The sequence below is a fragment of the Leptodactylus fuscus genome, chromosome 9, assembly GCF_031893055.1.
Source record: "Leptodactylus fuscus isolate aLepFus1 chromosome 9, aLepFus1.hap2, whole genome shotgun sequence".
Taxonomy (NCBI): Eukaryota; Metazoa; Chordata; class Amphibia; order Anura; family Leptodactylidae; genus Leptodactylus; species Leptodactylus fuscus.
Genome location: NC_134273.1, coordinates 70427933 through 70444956, shown reverse-complemented (window position 1 = coordinate 70444956; position 17024 = coordinate 70427933). Strand labels below are relative to the sequence as shown.

Sequence of the window (17024 nt, the reverse complement as noted above, 5' to 3'; positions counted from 1 at the left end):
CAACACTTCACTTGTCTATAGGCTATTCAGAAAGTGAGATGGTTTCTATACGGCGGGCAGGGCGGGGGAATTGCATCTTCATGGAAAGTTTTGCTTTGTAGAAGGTAGTATTTTTTTTTTTTTTAACTCTAATTTTTATATGCATTTATGTCACTGTATAGCGTTTCTACATTTTCTATTGATGGACTGTCCTTAGAATAGCTCAGCCATATTCATTCTGACAACTGGGACGGGCGCATATTACCAGTAGGTGGCCCCATTGAAGTCTATGCAGCCTCACATTGATGATCATTGGGGGTTCAGGGTGTCAGATTCTGTGCTGATAGCCCCACCTCTATGGGCAGATCCTATCATTCTGCTGGCCATAATATAGGAATCTTTTAGTATATACGTCTCAGAACTTGCCTTCTCAGATTTTTGGGGTGTGAGGAGGATCCCTTTACACTAAATGTTATACTGGCGTAAACCAACTGTTCCCGGTGTCCTTCTTTACCCTCGTGCTGTGCAGGTTATGGCAGGTAATAATTAGACTATGTCTCCTCTAGATACGGGATCTGTGCGGTGTGTGATGTTTGTATAACCATGGCTTGTTGATGGCCACATGCAAATTCAGACTCTGCTTTCTCACGATTTTCGCTTTAGAATTGCACTTGCAGAGGTGGATGTGAAACATGAGATTTTCTGCATTGCCAGGCCTTTAGTTTTTTGCATATAGTACTGGACTAGTCATGTGATTCTTTGCAGTTTTGCATTTGTTTGTAAGTACTTATTCACACAAAAGTAGCAGATCTGGAGACGTTAGAACCGCGGCTGCGCTTATTGTTTTATTTGAGCTCATTCACTCGAATGGGACTGAACTGCAATCGGGTCATGTGATCAATGAACGTGATGTCACTTGGCCTGTGAAACCGTGGTCAGCGAGCACTGATGTCATATAAAACAGCTGATTCGTGAGTCAGACCCCGATGGATCTTCAATCGATTAACTGTCCTAAGGATAGGCCATCAACTTATTTAGGCTAAGGGGGCGTTCACGCTGCCAACGGATGTCCATTCTGGAAGCATTTGTTACAAAAACTGATGCCTATCGTAATGGACACTAACAAATACAAACTTATATATCTTTTTTTATTTTTTAGCCCAGTGTGCATGCATATTAGAGGGTGGCCTATAGCTATATAATGTATATAACCCTCCTGTAGACATATCATCTGCCCTCTCTATATTCAGAACACAGGCATTCACAACTGAGCATGCATGTATATGGAGATGGTTAGGAGGCATAGCCTTTGGCTGACTCCGCGTATGACGGATATAGAAGGTGCGAGGACACTTGAGAAGTCACTAGGTGCAGGCAGTAAGGATACCCCATCCATTATGGTGTCGTTCTGTCTTCTCCCACATTGCTGCCGTCCCTGGACTACAATTAACCAGATGGTTAAAAATAATAATATTCTGCCTTGTCATCCGCTGTCATGTGTAGTATTTGCTCTTCTGAGAGTCACGGCAATAGATCTTGACAGATTGAGGCTAGGTTTTGAGGACGCTTAGTAGTGGTAACATTTAGATTGAGTCTACAAAGATGTGATTTTCTTGAACTGAGTTGCAGAGTTCAGTGGGGATGGCTTTGATTCTCTGTAAAGTCGTTTTCTAAGACTTGTAAGATGTCTTGTTAGGAGAGGCCATCAATATCTAAACATGGAGGGGCGACACCCGACCTCCCACCGATCAGCCATTGGAAATGCTCCGCTTTACGACGTATGGAGCTGGAAGTAGATAATTCCAGATTGTATAGATTATTATTGTATATTGCTTTTGTGTCACTAAAGTGAATGGGAACTGATCTACTGTATAATAGCATGACGGCTACTTGAGTGTTCAGAGCCATCTCCTTCTAGCTCCATACACTGTATAGTACCAGGATTGGGTTGTTCTGCTCCTTCCTATTTGGCACAGACTTCCTAGAAAGTGTTTTGTGTTGGCCATTACACAGAAGCCTGGACAACTTACCCCCTGACTACAGACCTTTGGAAAATGAAGGGCGGATGTTGTCATTGCAGCTGTAGAATGAGTCTGCGTATCAATATTCATATGTAACGTCTTGTTGTTACAATGTGACCGCCAAGGATACTTCATTGTTACACAATGTACAAAGCAAAACCCTACTAAACGAAGGTCTTGTCTTTAGCCTATTGTCAGTCCGAAAAAGAAGAGATTTTGTGCATTTCCTATGATCAGGAGTACAATGGCTTCTGCTGGTTGACCTACATTGACCAGCCATGACAATAGAGCCACCTGTCTAATATTGTGTAGGTCCAACTTGTGCCCCTGAAATGACTATGGGTGGGCTCCACAACACTGAAGGTGTCCTGTGGTATGGGAGACCAAGGCGTAAGAGTAGAGATGAGCGAGTAGTATTCGATCGAATACCTCCCCTCCATAGGTTTCCATGTAAGTGGCTGAACACCAAGGGGTTAAGTGCATTGAATATTTGATGCGTTTAACCCCTTGGTGTTCAGCAGCTTACACGGAAACCTATGGCGGGGAGGTATTCTATCGAATACTACTCGCTCATCTCTATTAAAGAGGTTCTGCAGAGCCGCTGTATAACGTGCTGTGCTTGGGTAAGCGTTCACATTCTCTGTTCTAAACAGTGACACAGCTGATGTCCGAATAGTCAATGGTTGTCCAGCAAAAAAAATGGACCATTCGGAAAGGCGAATTTTAGACCAATTTTAGCTTGGCTGAGCCATAGTTGGTCACACAGATTGTATTACCTGGACCACACGTGACTGAATAGCCATACTGGGAAGTTTATTTCAGGGGTAACCTCAGCGGTTTTATTGGGCATTCTCAAACCGGTTTGTGTAAATTTCTGGACATAAGAGATAAAGCAGTAAGCGAGCCAAGTTTTTACATGAGGTCACCTTCATTGATAGGTCTCCAAACCCTTGTGAGCATACAGCCTGATACAGCTCTTATACACAGGTACTGCTCCTTTTAGTGGCCAAGTTTCCTTTTGTCATTACATTACACCTTGAGTCATATTGTTCGTGTGACTCATTGTATGTTAATGATGAGCCACAACCTGTGACCATTGTTACCTGCACACCTGGTAATGGAGACGGGCTGCACTTTCAGGAACATTAAACATACACAAAAAAAATAAAAAATACCCAGCGCTAAAGATGGAGCAGAGCAGCCGCAGATTAACCCCTGTGTTCCTGCAGGCGTTCTGCAAGTTTTGTCGGGATCCTGCAGATTGACTAACAGTAAAGACAACTATGTAAGCGGTATTACCCTAAAGCGGAAGTGCCAGTGAAAAGAAGAGTCTGAAAGTAACTACTGTTGCAAAATCAGCAGATGACATGAGATGGGAAGTCTGAACCGAAGCTAAAAACGACACAGTGTATACGTACATGGGTATATACTATAAGTGGTTAAATCTGCAATCTGACGGCTTCTTCTTACTATTTTGTTCCAGGTTATGAGCCACACTGAAGTATAACAGGTCGAGGTGAGATATTACTTGGTGTTAAACTGTCAATCCAATGACAAGCTTTAATAAAGTGGCGCTGCACCTTTAATTGGCATTGACTCTATAGTCCGTGAATGGAAAATCACATGTGAAGGGTTTTTCCAGGAGTATAAACCAACCATAGGAAATACGATGGCAATAAATCCTAATACTCATCTGTGAGGCCCCCACCTCTCCGTGGGAGTCCGTGGTCTTGTTTACCTTCCTCAGGGATGACGTCACATACAGTCACATGACTTTTGCAGCCAATCACTGGACTCTGTGGTCTTTTGCATTTATCCATGCATTATCGCTAAGGCTGGAGATTGGGTGCCGCGGTCATGTCGATGTAAGGCAGGTCAACCCTGTGGAAAACAAACCTACGGGGGTTGGAGAGGACTTGACGATGAGTCTTTTTAGATTATACCTCTTGCTGCCAGAATTTTTATAAACTCTTGGAAAACCCCTTTGACTAATTTACTTTTTACTGCTTACCTTTCCTTACTTTTCATGTGTGCTTGCTCTACTGGTGTTATTTGGAGAATGTCAGCCAGCTGCTGCTGGTGGATGTATTAAAGGGGCTCCACCATTGCCAAAACGTGTTTTGAGCCACGCCTGTGCCTAAATAGCCTTTAAAAAGGCTATTCAGGTACTGCCCTCAGTTTTCTAAAGACCCCCCCCCCCCCCCCGATATGCTAATGATGCACCTCCACCGAGCACCCTGGGCGTTCCCCAGGGAGAGCGAGCACCCCCCCTCAATCATATCTCTTTCACGCCCCTCTGTGGCTTATTCTGAGTTATGCCCTCCTCCGTACTTGCTATAACCGCCTCCATCCAGTCTCGATCCTACGCTTCAAATCCCGTGCATGCCCCAGTAATACTCTGTTCTGAGCACTACTGCACATGCCCTAACGCCATTTTCTTGTAGCTACCTATAGAACTTGGCATACTGCTCAGTATGCTATTCTATAGCGCGCTACCACAAACTGGCGCTAGGGCATGCACAGTAGCGCTCAGAACAGAGTATTACTGGGGCATGCACGGGATTTGAAGCGTAGGAGCAAGAATGGATGGAGGCGGTTACAGCAAGTGTGGAGGAGGGCATAACTCTGCACAAGCCACAGAGTGGCATGAGAGGTATGATGTGGGGGGGGTGCTCGCTGGCCCTGGGGAACGCTCAGGGTGCTCAGTGAGCATCATTAGCATATCGGCTTTATCTGCAAAAACTGGGGGCAGTACCTGAATAGCCTATTTAGGCACAGTAGTAGCTCGAAACACGTTTTGACAATGATAGATCCCCCTTAATTTTACCATGCCATTTTTTTTCCCCCCTTTTTTGTAATCTGAAACTTAACCATTTACTACACTGATTCTACGCATTTGTTTGCTTTTTTCTGTTATTCCCCTCCTTTGAAAAATTAAAAAAAATCTGTATTTTGCACTAAACATTAAAAGGCTATAATGTAAATGAAAACCTAATCGGCATATTGTTTACAAATCAAAGGGACCGTGTCGTATTGTATATATGCTGCTGTGTATACTTAGGTGGTCTTACTAAGTGATTGACAACTATCTCTGTATGTACAGTCCTACAGAAAAGGACTGTGTTTTAGGACTACTTAGTGGACTCCAAAGCATAGAAGAGGAATGAAATAGGACTATGGAGATGGCTGGCTATACTCAGACTCCTACATAGCAGGGACAATGTCTCCCATTAGGGAGAGACTGTACAGGGACTTTAGGCTGTCCATGCCCTGCTACGGATTCTGGGTAAAGAATATGCAAATTTGACCATGTTGCTATATTTCTATGGACTCCATCTCTGGATGAAATATAAGTTGGACACACAGCGGAATCTGCCCATACAGATTGGTGCAGGACACTAAATAAATACGCATATTGCTCAATCTTGTCAAGGATTCCACTGCAGAGTCCGCGGCTCCAGTTTCCCTGATGATTGGCCTCATTCATAAAGGCCCGATCCGTGGCGGATAGCTGTGGCCGAGTGCTCAGCTTTGCTATTGCGCTGTGGGGACATTTTCCACCGTGAGACCTTACATTGAGTGTAATTGAGCAGATCAGACACCATGTTCAATGTGACAAGCTTCCCTTTATTGGTAACAAGCTCCATCACTGGTTGCCCATTGTTAGTAAAGATTATCAGCATTATGTCTACAAAGTCACTCCAGATGGGGGGTGGGGGATAAATCGTTGCAGTAGTGATCATTTCTTCCTATGCGTTCTGCACCGTTCTGTGTAAAAAGCTCATACAGACGAGCGCTGAAGGATGCATTATATTCAGTCTGCACTCCATAGCTGATCGGTATGGGATGCATCACTGAGACTCCCACTAATTCTGACAATGATTAGTGTTTTACCTTCCTGCTCTTAATGTGGCTTCAGTAGACGCTGACAGACCCAATCCATTCCCTTAGGTGAGAGCACTAGAGATAGCTGAAGTACACCACTCCACTATCTCCAGTGCTCCCATTGAAGTGAATGGAGTGGGAGTGTAACCATTCCACCATGGCTACATTCACATCAGTAAGAAAAACAGCAACCCCCTTGGTTTTATCGCTGAGACCCGTACTAAACAGCAATTTATCCTCTGTACTATAGAGAGTGAGTGAAGGGAGGAGCGGCTAGGTTCTCTTCACACAGTGAATGAAGAGGGGAGGGGCTGGTCTCTCTTCACAGCCTATACATGTCTGCATTCAGCTTCCTCTGTACACTGCACTGTGAGGATTCTGCAGCATCTCCGTACACCATGTTCTTGTATCCACTTCTGGCTGCTTGGGTTATTACTAATGGGATATTTGAGACAGACAGTAGCAGCTTTCCTTATTGTTCTCCATTTCTTTTTCTGTCGAGGATCTTTTAGCTGCCTCATGCCCTGTGTTTGCAGTCACATGTACATAAACCTCTTATTCTCATGGTCGCTCAGGTTTTTCTTTGCCATGTTACAGTTACTCCTGGCAGAAATACATATGAAGAAACCAGTAGTAGCAATGTATAGGGGGCAGACTGTTCTTTATTGTACACACCCCCAGCCTTAGGGAGAAAAGTAAAATGTGTTGCAGCCATAATGTGACTAGCGGCAGAAAAATTGATAGGACATTATGAATGAAGACTTGTACAGTCATAGAACAGACTGCCTAGCAAGGCCTTGCACATATTTCATTTTTTGAGGTGGCTTGCGAGCCCTTTAAGTGAGATCAGCATTTGCTTCTGATACAGTATATAGCAGATATTACCTACGGACTACAAATGACAAGCTGCACCTGTATCATACAGGAGCGTGGCATAACTAATATCGATTTTATACGTATGTTCTGTACTGTTCTCCTTTCTCTCTATCTTAGTATGTTGGGAATGGGCCCATACTTGTGGAGCTGGAAGTTATTTTAATCTCCATGTTGCCCTGTTCCTTACAGCTGTTTTGTTCGTTCCCTTTCATTTGCTCGGGTCAGCGTAGTGTTCTGACCTGTATTATTACATAACCCATAATTGCTGTTGTGACTTTAGTTGTTTTTGCTGAGATTATGTGATTTATGAATGTAGTTGTGGATTGCCATGTAATCCTCTGTGACATTTCAGTCCCTAGTACAGGTAATGGTAGTGTAACTTATGTAGTCGCTGGGAACCATGTAAGCTCCTTGGATGGACGTCCTTATGCCTTTATCTTCTTGCTAAGTTTTATGTTCACTTGTTTTACTCCAGTATGTGTTTAAGGAAATTGCAGTAGTGGGATTTAAAGGGATTGTCCAGGATTACTCCTTTTTTGGAGTAAAAGCTCTGCTTCATCTACTCAGGAGGTGACGTTATGGCTGCTGGGCACATGGCCATGCTACAGCTCAGTCCCGTTCATATAAATGGGACTTTGGTGTAGCCTTGAGACCAATGGACGTGAGGAGGTAAAGCTCTTTCTGAAAGAAAGCAGCCCTGTTTTCTAATCTTGGGTAAATCCCACTATTGCAATAGTAAAATAAAATAAAAGTGAATATAGTAAACTTTACTAAGGCACAGTTTTGCATCGCTTTCGGCGATGAAAAATGCGCAGAGAAATCCTGCAGGCAGCACTTTTCTCTCCGAATCTTTCATGCAGAAACCTCACGGACTCCATAATAGTCTAGGGGTCCGGGGGCTCCCTAAGGTAACTGCTTTTTTTTATGCGGATTGGGTTTCCGTTTGAGGAATCCCCGAGCAAACTTCCCGAACCGAAACCCATGTGCAGATGTGAACCAGGCCTAAGAAGAAAAACCTAAGAACTGCCATCCAAGGAGCTTGCATGGTCCTCAGCGGCGTTACAGTTTAAAGGGATTATTCCAAAGAAATTTAGGTCTAATCAAATTTTATTGAATTTTCCAATAAGAAAACACAAAATAAAGAGGAAAGGGCATTATGTCCGTGAAATAAACTTCAAGGCCTCGCAGGGCTCATAAGTAACAGTGTCCAAGGGAAAGCCCCGGATAAGGAGGGCAAATATAAGAAACCAAAAACAAAGGGGAATGCAGGGGAAGGGGAGAACAGGCAGGAGAGAGAGGGGGAGAATGACAAACAGGGGACACAGAAGACAACAGGAAGGGGAAGGACACCACAAACACAACATGGATAGGGTAACTAAGGAAAACAGGCAAGGGACGAATAGGGGGACAAGGTCCAGAGATGCCAGGAAGGAAGAAACCAGAAGAGCAGAAATCTTTAACCGAAAAGAGAGAAGTCAGCAGATTCCAGAGAAATTTAAATTGTGCTAAGCATGAGAACTTAAAATAAATGTTATACTCTCCACTCGCCTTAAAGGGATTGTTCCAATATATTTTCTTTGTAAATTCCTCACGCTCTTCCAGATCTCTGTTTGCTGTCATTCAGTCTGTTGACTTCCAGTGGATAAAAATGTCCAGTCCATGGCCACGTGATGGGTCCAGTCCATGGCCACGTGATGGCTCCAGTCCATGGCCACGTGATGGCTCCAGTCCATGGCCACGTGATGGCTCCAGTCCATGGCCACGTGATGGCTCCAGTCCATGGCCACGTGATGGCTCCAGTCTGCTCCAGATAACTTGGTTGCATATTGACTAAAAACATCAACCTATTTGACGATGGCAGCGATTCACAAAATAGAAAAGGGCGACCTAAACCTATCCATCTGCAGGGCTGGGTTCTGCTGACAGACTCCCTTTAATGAGGATTTACTATAGGAGGGATTCCTCTTTCAATAAGAATCCCATAGTAAGCAGTAATATACTTCCGCTACTATGTTGTCCGACGTGCATATGACTCTGACTCTTCATGTCTCAGAATCTGCTCTGTACTGTATTGCTTCTTGGATATCGCAACTGCTCAGAAAATCGTAGCAGTAGTGTAGTCACGCCATATGCCAAAATGTGCGCACACACAATTCTGGTTTGGCTGCTGGGACGTTCTAGAAATGAATCGGGCAGATGTACGAGTACCACACAAACCTCAGCAGCTATTTTCAGCTTTTCTGCATCATGTATTTGCATTCCGTTCACGTGAAGGAGCCAGCACACAGGGCTGGTGCTATGACAATGTCTCGTGCAGTTTATTAGGTCCTGATGAGATCTTATTCAGATGTTTAACCAGTTAGTGCCTTCTAATGCTGATACTGTGTACATGACTTACAACTGCTGATTAAATAACCTCCAGGTAAGTATATAGCGTACAGCAGATGGTTAACCAGAATGATGTCTCATGCACTGCTTTTATATTCTGGCGCTCTGATCCCCTGCAGCGTTGTGTATACACAGAAATGTACAAGGAGGAGCAACGTAAGATGTCTCGTCTCGCGTAGACTGATATGTGCACTAGTATACACAGTGGGGTTGGTGCAGCTTGTTTTCATATGTAGTCCCTGAACATGCCACACTTGACCTGCAATGTTCTACAGGCAGAGGAGGAGGAGGATACATAGGAAAAGTTTTAGAATAACCTGTAACTTATTAAGATCTTCATCCTACTATACTTAAGAGTCCAGTGGACGGTCCTAATTTGTGACTGACAGCTATCTCTGTATGCATGCTTATAGACAGACGCCTGTGAATCACTAAGCAGGACAATCCACTGGACTCTTAGGGCTAGTTCATACAGGGCACGGGACTGCGTATTTTGGTCCTGACCTTGATGTGAGCCACGTCAGAATAGGACCAAAATGCGCCTGTCCCGGCATCCGACAGTCGCAACTTCCCGCTCCAGAGTAGGCCCAAATGAATGGGCCTAGTCCAGAGGGTGCTGTCGCGAGGCGGACGCCGGGGCTGAATCTGCTGCAGAATCCGCCTGAAGAAAGGGCAGCTGTCATCTTTTTTTCCATGAGCCAGAACATACCGCTCACCGAAAAATGGAAGCTAGCAGTCTACATAGACCTCTATTGGGAGGGGGCGGATTCTGAGGAGGCTTTGGCGTCAAAATCCGCCCCCTCTTAACCCCGTGTGAACGAGCCCTTAGGGCTTTATTCACACAATGGAATTTGAGAAAGGTGAAAAATTCTCCGTCAGGAATTTGAAGTTCAATCTTTCTTCTGTGGAATTTGTAAATTCTACACCAGACTGGCGGTATTTTTGCACTTCCTATTCAATATAATGGGAGTTATCAGTCAGAATCTCTTCTGAACACCGGGCATGACACTTTACTTTACGCTAGCTGGAAAAAAAATCAAGTGCAGGAAAAATTCAGCGTTTGCCTGTTTTTAGTTGGAATTTGGAGCTGAATTTTCAGGCAGAATCCACCTCAAATTCAGTGCCAAATTCTGCTATTCAGCTGTATGAGCTTACCCTTAAAGGGATTTTCACCAAACCAACTTTTACACTACCCACAACCTGATCATTGTGTCTGGACAATGTTTCTGTTGCTATTACTGTTTCTAATGGATCTGTAGACGTACTGCCGCTGTAATTCCAGTGGTTTTCCCTATGAAATATAGAATATCCTGCTGCTGTGGTTTAGTCAGTTTCTCTAATGTAATCTTTGCCAAAGATCACCAGCACCTGTGTGGTTCATATACAGAGGTCGCATACGCTAGTGTGAACTTAGCGTCAGTGGGCATCACCCTAAATCTATGGACGGTCCATTGTCCTTCGAGGAACCGCGTCCAGCAAGTTCATCCTGGGATTTGTTGATGTCAGTGCAGACCATCGCTAGTTAATATCAGCCGCTGTCGTTAACATTTATCCCATTAAATCTCTCAGTGAATAATTTAGTTCTTCTTCTGTAATATATGGGGCGTAAACAGATCAGAAACTGAAATACATCTGTGAAAATATTATTTCCTTCCGCTGTTTCAGGTGGCGACAGACAAGGTTGCAGAAAAATTGAGTTCTACTCTCTCATGGGTGAAGAACACAGTGTCACACACTGTCAGTCAAATGGCAAGTCAGGTGGCGAGTCCATCAACGTCATTACATACCACGTCTTCGTCCACCACCCTGTCCACGCCAGCACTTTCACCGTCTTCTCCGGTACAACTTAGTCCAGACGAAGTGGAGCTGTTAGCAAAGTTAGAAGAACAGAACCGGTAAGGAGACGTCATCTGCTTCTTGTGGTGTGTTTGTATATGATGCCGTATTATTATAGAAATAATAGCTTTCTTGTTTTATTGTTCCACGTTTCAGTTCCTCTTCGAAAGCCTAAATGATCCGCATTCTACGTTAACAATTGTGACACTTTAAACAGAGCGCACCAACCATAGACACTTATTTTCTATCCACAAAATAGGGGATAAGTGATGGTCGGGGGTCCAATAAAGTCACCACTGCTCTATTCACATGCTACATTTAGGGGAGCCTTCAGGTTCTCAGTCTTCTGATCGCAGGGGGTCCGGGGTTCTGGTCCCCAAAGATTAGACATTTGTCCCCTGTCATGTGGATTCGATGTTCCAATCCAGCGCTATTGATACTGAGATCTGCTTCCTCATTTCTGGCCACTAATATCGGATCCTTTGGTTACATGGCCATGTCACAACTCAATCCCCTTTAATTTAAGGAAGTTGCCCTTCGTTCACATCTGCGTTTGGTAATCCGTTTGGGGGAGTCCGCATGGGGACCCCCCCGAACAGAATACCAAACGCATATGCAAGCGGTGTGCAGTGAAGGCACACGAACCCCATAGACTATAATGGGATCCGTGTGCTTGCCACACGCTGCCTGCACGAATCATGTGGACAGGAAAGTAGATTGTGAATGACTTTCCTGTCCACATGATTCGTGTGGAGATCTGGTGGCAAGCACACGGACCCCATTATAGTCTATGGGGTCCGTGTGCTTTTACTGCACAGCGCTTGCAATTGCGTTAGGTATTTTGTTCGGGGGGTCCCCAAGCGGACTCCCCCCGATAGGAATACCAATGTAGATGTGAACGAGGCCTTAGACTGATGTACCAAGCACAGCTACTATAAACTGTATGGCGCTGTATTGGGTCAGCAGTGAAGAGGCTGCAACAATCTATAGTCCTGGACAACACCTTTAAATAACACTTTACGTTTTCCAAGCCACCCCCCACCCCACTCCATTGTATGATTATTTTCTTAACACCGCCTTGTGGCACACAAAGTTGCATTCTTACCCGTATATACTCGAGTATAAGCCGACTATTTCAGCACATTTTTCGTGCTGAAAAAAAATCTCCTCGGCTTATACACGAGTCAGGGTCCAAGGAGCACAGAAAACTGGAAGTACCTGGAAGGGGGAGGTCCTTTAGTGGTACTGTTCTGTGATTGGCTTGTCATGAGGTCACGTGACTGTGATGTCATCAAAGGTCCTGTAGCCTCTGGTATGTAACGTCTGCAGATAAGATTGAGTCTAAATCTTAGTAGCTCCACCCACACCAGAGTCCAATCACATGGTCATGACGTCATCAGAGGTCCTTTAGCACACTAGGATTTAGCATCTACCCTGCAGATGAGTGGCCAGGATCCATTGTGTCTTATGGAAGATGTCTGTCTATGGAGGAGAGGAAGCTCCAGTAACGTGACACACACAGGGACCTTCCTTTAGTTACTCTGCCTAGTAATGTCAGGCATTTGGGGTTATTAATTTAGCTTCAGTAACGCCATGTGCCTCACATTAATAACAGTTAACCCCATCATGTCCCTCATATTAACCCCTGTGTGCCCCATATAAGGGTTACTAATATGTGAGACACATGAGGGTACTAATGAAGGACCTTATTTATCAAGATACCTAATTACCTCCATATGTCCCACATATCAGTAACTCTTATGTGAGGCACACAGGGGGTTAATGTGAGGGATATGATGGGGTTAACTGCTATTACTATGATCCCCATGGAGTTACTAAGCTGCAATGCACATGACCAGACTTTTTATCTGCAATGGTGGATTTCCCCCCCCCCCCCCTCGGCTTATACTCGAGTCAATAAGTTTTCCCAGTTTTTTTGTGGTAAAATTAGGGGTCTCTGCTTATATTCGGGTCGGCTTATACTCGAGTATACGGTATTTTGGAGTACATTTATACAAAAACCTTTTAGCTAAATATTGCACTTCTCCCTCTGGCCACTAGGCTTCACTTTAGGCTTAATAAAAACAAAAAAGAAAAAACTTTTCCAGTCTGCGTGGAAAATGAAAGTGAACACATCATTATTACTAGTGAGCGGAGCGACAGGACATTGCACTGCCTGAACCCAGATAACGGTAATAGTGCTGGCCATCTAATGTGTATGGCGCTGCTCTGACTCTCCTCTCTCCCCATTTAAAACAAATGCACACTTGATATTCTAGATTTTTCTGCCATTGAATGGCAATGGGGAAAAATCCTTGTGCAGAACTGTTGCAAATTCACTTGGGCTGCAGATATGTGAGGGTCATGCTTGGCTTCAAGCTGTTGTGTATATACCCTTCTTCAGGGTTACACAACCTACTGGCACTCCAGTGGAACTACAACTCCCAGTCTACATTCTTGGAGTTACCCTTTGAGTGAATAGAGCATGCTGGGACTTGTAGTTCTGTGATTATTGCCAATCCATTCCCTAGTTTTTAGACTTTCATAGCCAGCCATTGCAAAGTCTGTCGTCTGCACAGTTACATGGTGCCCATTATTCTGCCTTATACAGTTGTAAGGTCGCTGCCCGCCAGAGCATCGGTACACTAGGAACTGTGTGGGGGTTTTTAGGTTTGTTTTTTTTTTGCATGTGATGGTTCTTGGTTCTAAAGGACTGCCCTGACATTCATGCATGCTTTATGTGTTACATTGCCTGCAATTGGCACTTCTCCTACTGTGTCATAAATACCATAGATGTTATGGAGATTCCCGATGATTCCCTTCAGCACTCAGCTATGTAAATGGATTGCATCAGCCCGGTATATAAATGTCAGTCTATAAGGATACACTGTGGGACACCATGTCGTGTTTCTTTCCATCCTTGTTGCTGTAGACATTCAGCCCGGGATCCCTTGGCAGTTGTTGCCTACAGTAGCAGATCCCAGCGATAGATCTACAGGCAATAAACATATTCTGGGGATCTAAGAAAATGAAAGATTACACAAACTGTACAAGGAAATCAATGGGTTCTGCTGCCATGTCTTCGCACTTTCTACCTTATTCCTTTAGGAACTAGCAATATTTAGTGTATTGTCTCCATTCAACCACATCTCCTATCTATCTATCTATCTATCTATCTATCTATCTATCTATCTATCTCTTTTCTATGTTATATACTTCCATCTATTGCACCTTTAAAACCCCTTATTTCAACCCTATCCTGCCGGGTGCAGATATGATGCTTTTGTGGACAAAGTTTCAGATCGGTGGTATCCTCACCATTGGAGGCTCCCACCAAAAACACAAATTAGATTTCTCACAATTTAGGGGGCATTCACACGATGTAACGCGCCGTCGATTCTGACACGTAAACTCGTGTCAGAATCGGCGCTGCAAAACAGAATCTCATTGGCTTCAATGTGTTACGCGCGCTAAACGGAACCCATTGAAGTCAATGGGATTCTGTTTTGCAGCGTTGATTCTGACGCAAGTTTATGTGTCAGAATCAACGCCGCGTTACATGCCCCCTTTGAGGATCTTTACTGCTTCATTCTGACCACAGCTGTCAGTCATTTATTGAAGGAGTTTCAGCAGGAGACAGGCTGTGTTAGAATAATGGAGTCAATCTGATTTGGCCCCTCCAACTCCACCACCCTGTTTATTAGTAGTAATATCACAACATTGCAACTATTGTGAGGCCCATTCAGGTTTCCATTCAGGATATCCGCTTAAGGACCCCCGAACAGAAACCTATGTGCATTAAAAAGTGGTTACCTAAGAAACCACACTGATCCCATAGACTATAATGAGGTCAGTTTCTGCATGAAACATGCAGAAAGAAACGTACTGCAAGCAGCGCTTTTCTCTCCGCATGTTTCGTGCGGAAACCACATGGACCTCATTATAGTCTATGGGGTCCATGTGGTTTCCTTAAGTCACCGCATAGGTTTCTGTGGAGAAAATGTAATAATTCTTTTACACTTTTATTTTTTCACATTTCTCCATAGCCCGCTGGGTTGGGATATTTCACCCCACTTGTATTCGCGGTAAAACCACTTTAATATATCAGTAAAGTGAAGCGATGCTGTGCTTGAGGGGCCGCTAGTGACTGTCTATGTAACTGTGGAGCCCCCGGCATTAGCGCGGTAACAAGTACATATTATGAGGCTGCTGCGATCACACTCTTACCGATGTAAGGTATTACATCCAGCAGCGAGCGCGCCTGTGAACTGCTTTTAATATTCTACTTGCGTGTTGACAGAATGAGTTCAGCGTACCGGAGTTTCTTCTTCTGCTTACTCATGTATTTTTCATTTCTGCCCAGTGTTTTGGCATCAAAGACCTTTTTGATTTGTTCCCTTTTGTGCTTCAGGTGTTATTACTTTTTCCGTTGCCTCATGTCTTTATTATCGTCTTTCGGGTTGGCCTTGCACTATATGTTCTATAAACCTATATAAATGAATCTAACTTTCTCTTCGTTGAGGTTAGTAATATGAAGCAATGTTGTGCTCGCTTTTGTCCTCGCTATCACACCACGCTTGGTACAGAAGGACAAAGGTTGCTTTTTTTTCATTCCTGTGTGCTAACGCAGACTTCCCAGAGTTCAGGTATGGCTCAGTCCATCCTAGTACTTTAGCACCGTTTGGGAAGGTAAATCATTGCTCCCGTTAATATTGGGGCTCAGGACGTGTCACGCAGTGCCGGGGTATGTCAACGCTCAACCTTAACAGGTAAACTCCGTACAGCTGCATGGTCGCTGTAATGGCGGTATAATGTATAAGTGGTTGTGTGTAGGATTGGTATTGTTACTTAGTCTTCTTATATCTTCTTATAACTTGTTATATCTACACGTTTGTCAGTGACTCTCCATATTCTAGGTTCAGGGACTAAGTGAACTCCTTAAGGAGAGTGCCATTAATGCTACTTTTGCAGGCGTATGGAGACTTAAAAGCCATTTTTGCTCCATTGGGGGATTCTGGGGAATATGTAAATCTGTTTTCCAGGATGCAAATAGGAAAACAATGCCTCTTTTTTTTGACTGAGGGCTTTTGGGTTTCCATATACGTGTACATGACACTGGCATATTCGCACTGACAACACATGTCATACATCCCTGGTGAGAAGGATAGGATTGGATACCCGATTCTTCTTCCCTCACATAATGGGGTATGGGTGACTTAAGCCCCCTTGCTTTTAAAAGTTGCCCAAATCCACCTGTTTTGACGTGACCAGCCCACTGCCTGTTTTTTATAGGGTATCCTGACTTTTCTGATGGGTGATGTTTGGGTACTAAAGTAAGGAATAGGGTTGAGCGATCAGGATCGGAAAAGATCGGATTCTGATTGGATATCGAGTAAATTTCACGATCGTGATTGGAATTCCGACCCGATCTTTTCCAGTGGGATCGAGATCGGAGGTTATCTCAAGATCGGCTCAACCCTAAAAGTGACTCTTCCCATAGAGAAGCATTGACTAGGGTTGAGGAACGGGATTGGAAAAGATCAGATTCCGATCGGCGATCGAGCAAATTTCACGATCGAGATCAGCTGGAAAATGATCGGAAATCGGTTTTTAAAATCGATCTTGAAATCTCAAGATCGGCTCAACCCTAGTAGGGAATCAAACTTGAATCGCCATAGGGAACTATATTTGGTTCACTACAACCATTGGAGGTTTGTATATTCACCACAATATGCTGAATTGTGGCCGTGTTATGGCAGCCTAATGTATATTCACATGGAATATAACAAAAACAAAAAGTTGAGCAGAGTATCATCCCAAACCCTATCTACAGTAATAGGAAGCAGGCAATACAGTTCTAATGGCTTTAAACATGTCTAAAATTAATATTTAAAGTGCTGTATATAGCACTAGATAAAGGCCCCTGCTTGGGGTGATAAATGGTGTATGGTCTGGACTCCCACAAACTCCTCCGTCATTTGAAGACGCTCGCAAAGGACTTTATTTCTTGCTGAGGATATACGGAGTATATAGAATTAC

The 17024-nt window shown here is 44.0% G+C and overlaps 1 protein-coding gene across 5 annotated transcripts in view; it reads left to right on the top strand.

The window, feature by feature from the left end:
• Nucleotides 1-17024, top strand: part of EVI5 (ecotropic viral integration site 5) — an 85350-nt gene that overhangs the window by 12812 nt on the left and 55514 nt on the right. For 4 of the 5 annotated variants that reach the window (XM_075286552.1, XM_075286551.1, XM_075286549.1 and 1 more), the window contains exon 2: nt 10815-11044. In XM_075286552.1, coding sequence (XP_075142653.1) covers nt 10896-11044 — 149 coding nt within the window. In that variant the 5' untranslated portion in view covers nt 10815-10895. Of the gene's footprint in view, nt 1-3483; nt 3517-10814; nt 11045-17024 lie in introns of all 5 variants that reach the window. The other variant, XM_075286550.1, reaches the window with a different exon arrangement.